The sequence below is a fragment of the Limulus polyphemus genome, unplaced genomic scaffold, assembly GCF_000517525.1.
Source record: "Limulus polyphemus unplaced genomic scaffold, Limulus_polyphemus-2.1.2 Scaffold70, whole genome shotgun sequence".
NCBI classification, from domain to species: Eukaryota; Metazoa; Arthropoda; class Merostomata; order Xiphosura; family Limulidae; genus Limulus; species Limulus polyphemus.
Window position 1 is genome coordinate 768562 of NW_013665680.1, and position 3909 is coordinate 772470.

At 32.9% G+C, this 3909-nt stretch overlaps 1 protein-coding gene across 1 annotated transcript in view; it reads right to left on the minus strand.

The window, feature by feature from the left end:
- LOC106465741 (rho-related GTP-binding protein RhoE-like) overlaps positions 1–3909 on the minus strand; it is a 72018-nt gene that overhangs the window by 43208 nt on the left and 24901 nt on the right. Inside the window, exon 2 of the mRNA XM_013925981.2 lies at positions 633–786. Within this exon, the coding sequence (XP_013781435.1) occupies positions 633–728 (96 nt within the window). The 5' untranslated portion in view covers positions 729–786. The remainder of the gene's footprint in view (positions 1–632; positions 787–3909) is intronic.

A 3909-nucleotide genomic window follows, 5' to 3' on the forward strand; every position in this document is an offset into this window, starting at 1 on the left:
CTACTCTTTTACCAACGAATAGTGGGATTGACCGTCACATTATAACGCCCCCACGGCTGAAAGGGCGAGCATGTTTGGTGTGACGGGGAATCGAACCCGCGACCCTCAGATTGCGAGTCGAGTGCCGTAACAACCTGGCCATGCCGGGCCAGATATAATAGTAATTAGCAAATGTGCCTTAATACATAAATCTAATAACTAGTTTATTTGATAAAGCTAACGACAGTTCTAATTATAGTTAAGAAGGAACGACTAGCAAATCTTCAATTTCATTAAGATCATCACAGAATAACTTTAAAAAATAATAAAAACCCAAAAATCGGGTTTTGATGCCTGTGGTGGGCAGAGTACGAATAACTCATTGTGCAATTTTGTGCTCAATAGCAACGAAACCAATCGTTATTGTAAGTAAAATGTTTACTTGTATTTAAATTACTGTTAGTAATTTAGTTAAAGTAAGTAACGTTACTTAATTACTCTTATACTAAACAAAAATTAAACTGTTAGTAAATATTCACTTCGACGATATTCGTTACATGCTTGTCAATTGTTAATCTGACGAAAATATTAAAATGTATAATTAATATGTATCTATTACTCCTACAAAAAAATTATTTAATAATTCTTCCCACCTCTAGAAAGTTGTCGTTAGTAAATCGATGAATCAGGGCAGTTTTCCCACAACGACTGTCTCCTACTAAAACGATTTTACAACTGAATTTTTCCATCACCTTCTCTTGCTGATTGATTTAGTACTGGACTTCCTGGACGTGTGGACGGATACACCTGCAGAAAAACGCAACACCACAAGTTTGATTCTTAGAAGTGCTATTTGTTTCAACAGAAAAATATTGTTCCTGTCAAGACTTACACTACTCTGAAAAACTGTAGTATCTAAATGAAGCTTACACTACTCTGAAAAACAAACTGTTATCTCTAATGAAGGTTACACTACCCTGAAAAGAACCGTTATTTTTAATGAAGGTTACACTACTCTGAAAAAATCCATTATATCTAAGGGAGCTTACATCACTTTGAAAAATGTTGTTGTATGAAAGCTTACACTACTCTAAACAATCTGTTGTTTCCAAGAAAGCTTCCACTACTCTGAAAAAACTGTTATCTCTAAGAAAGTTACACTACTCTGAAAGATCCGTTGACTCTAAGAAATCTTGCACTATTCTGAAAAACTGCTGTGTCCAAGAGAGCTTATACTACTCTTAAAATGTGTTACCCTTTCAGAAAGGAAAACGTTTGTTCGTTTCAACGATGACGCTGTTCTGAAAATTGTTGTTCCTAACAAAAATGAGAAGTAAAACGTAAAACTTTTACAAAACCAACTGACACAATAGTAAGAAATTATTGCAAATCCATAGAATCCTTGAACCTCACTGCTCTCTGAGTTGGCCATTTAGTTCATATGTGGCATAAAGCATCGCTCAGGTTGAAAATACCATTACCTCAAACACGCACATGCACCCACATATACGTGTGTGTGTCGTTACATCTCAGCACTACTAGGATATAAAAAATGAACACAGTGTTCAGAACAAAATACTAATATGATTAAGCTTGGAAAAAAACTGGTAGTTAAATGATTGTATTTTAAATATGTATAACTGAAGCATATCTAATTAAAATGGAGTTAAATAAAAAAATGTAATTTACTTGTCCAACTATATGGTTTTTGGAGCAAAAAATATAAAGTAAAAACAAACCATAATCAAAACTTTGGGTTCATTAGAGAACTGAACTCCATGCAAGTCACAGCGTTTGATTTATGTATATGCATATGCAGTGAGGCTTTTCAAATTTCCTTAGTTATTATTAAACTTTCTGACTAATTATATAAGACGGTCCAACTTTTATCTGTACCCTCCAATTCATCTTAATAAATTATTAAAAACGAAACGATAGAATTAATAAAAAAGAACCTAGGATTATATAAAACAAACTGTGGTTAGATCATTATTGGCTACACCTTTAAGTATCTTGTTGAAGTGCAATGATATCAGACTCAAAAACAGAGCATTAAATTTTATACCATTTGGCATATTGCTAAATCACTTTATAACTAATAAATTGAATCGTGTGAAGTTCAAAATAAAGAAGAGCACATAACATGGAAGCATTATCGATATGGACGAAATACTTTAACCAACGTTTCTCAGAAGAGTAACAGACGATAAAAGTCGTTCAACCATACTGTGTATTGTTTGTTTGAATCATATATTATTTGTAGTCTAACCAGTGTTCATTTATGATTGGTAATAGACAGTTTGTACATTAGGTGACTGTAAGAAGATATGTACAAAAATGCTTTTGATCGAGAAATTGTTAAGCTTTCTATGCAGCGTATAATCTTTATGTACGAAAGAGGCTACAAATATTCTATGTAAAAATATCTGTTGCTATGATCATAATTTTTCTTCGGTTGTTTTGGAAGACAGCTTTTACATTCCAATGCAATGTTTCAATTCCGCCAAAAACCTCTATTGTTCGTTTTTTGTTGTTGTTCTCTGCACAGAGACCATTGTAAAATGTATGATCAATAATTTGTTTTCAGAATAGATACGCACAATACAAGCACACTTAGAAACGACCAAGCTGTAAAAAAAAAACATTACGAAACATCCTGGAATTTGGTTTCATTGAAAATATACACATATGAATTCTGTACATAACTACGTGGAACTAAGTTTCCCTGCTGCTAATCAAGTCGAGTACAAGCGTAAACCTCTCCAATTGAAATCAATTATATATAAGAGAAGCATATATGGTTGTTCCACTAATTAGGGCGTATTCAACCAATTTTTAATTATTTTTAGAGCAAAGCTACTCAAGAGGGTATCTGTGTTCTTTCTACCACAAAGTTTCGAACTATGATTTTAGCGTTGTAACTCCGTAAACTTAGCTCTGGCTCAGAAGGGGAGGCGTTAGGCTTCAAGGCTACAAACATAGTACATATACAGTTTAGCTATGAAAATGTATTAGAACGTCAAATCATATTTTTTTGGAAGGATATCTCTGTTAACTTGTATCCAAGATTCTATATATTGTGACACCAAATAAAAATGTCCAATCTGATTTATAAAATAAATTAGTCAGAAAATTATTCACTGATCGATGCTGAATAATACAATCTACTATTAAGTGCACATAACATTCGCATTGAAATGCTTACTTTATTGATGGTATTCTTCATTTTGCATTCAACTCTGCAGTTTTCAAAATGAATATTGAAATAGAAAATTATATGAAGTTTGTGCTTCAGTTGTTAAAGAAACTAATAAGCGGTGTAATGAACGACTAGAAACTTGTAGCAAATGTTGCTCAAGAGCAGAATCCTAATTAGGCTTTAGTTTATGTGCAACTGTTATCTACTTTTGGTTTGTAATACTTTTCCTTTGATTTTGCTAATCAAGAAACTGCATTATCAGCCGTTCACTTTACAGTTGAGACACATATTTAAATTGAATTAACCAGCACTAAACCTACTAAAAAAAGAAAATACTTTGAAGTTGAATCACTTAATGTGGCCTTTGTTCATGCCTCTTTTATTAATAATTTTACAGTATTTTATTTCAATGACTAGGCACAGTTTTTGTTGATGTTATGGAAAGATTAGCAATTTTGCAAACATCACGTTAGGACCAAAAAAAAAAAAGAGCGAAAACGTAAAGATAAATTGGAGAACTTTGTAAATAATAAATGATGTTTGTTTGTTGTAAAGCACAAAGCTACACAATGTCTATTTGTGTTCTTCCCACCGCGGGTACCGAAAACCCATTTTTAGCGTTATAAGCCCACTGAATTACTGTTGAGTCAGTTTGTTTGTTATGAATTTCGGGCAAAGCTACACGAGGGCTATCTGAGCTAGCCGTCCCTAATTTAGCAGTGTAAGACTAG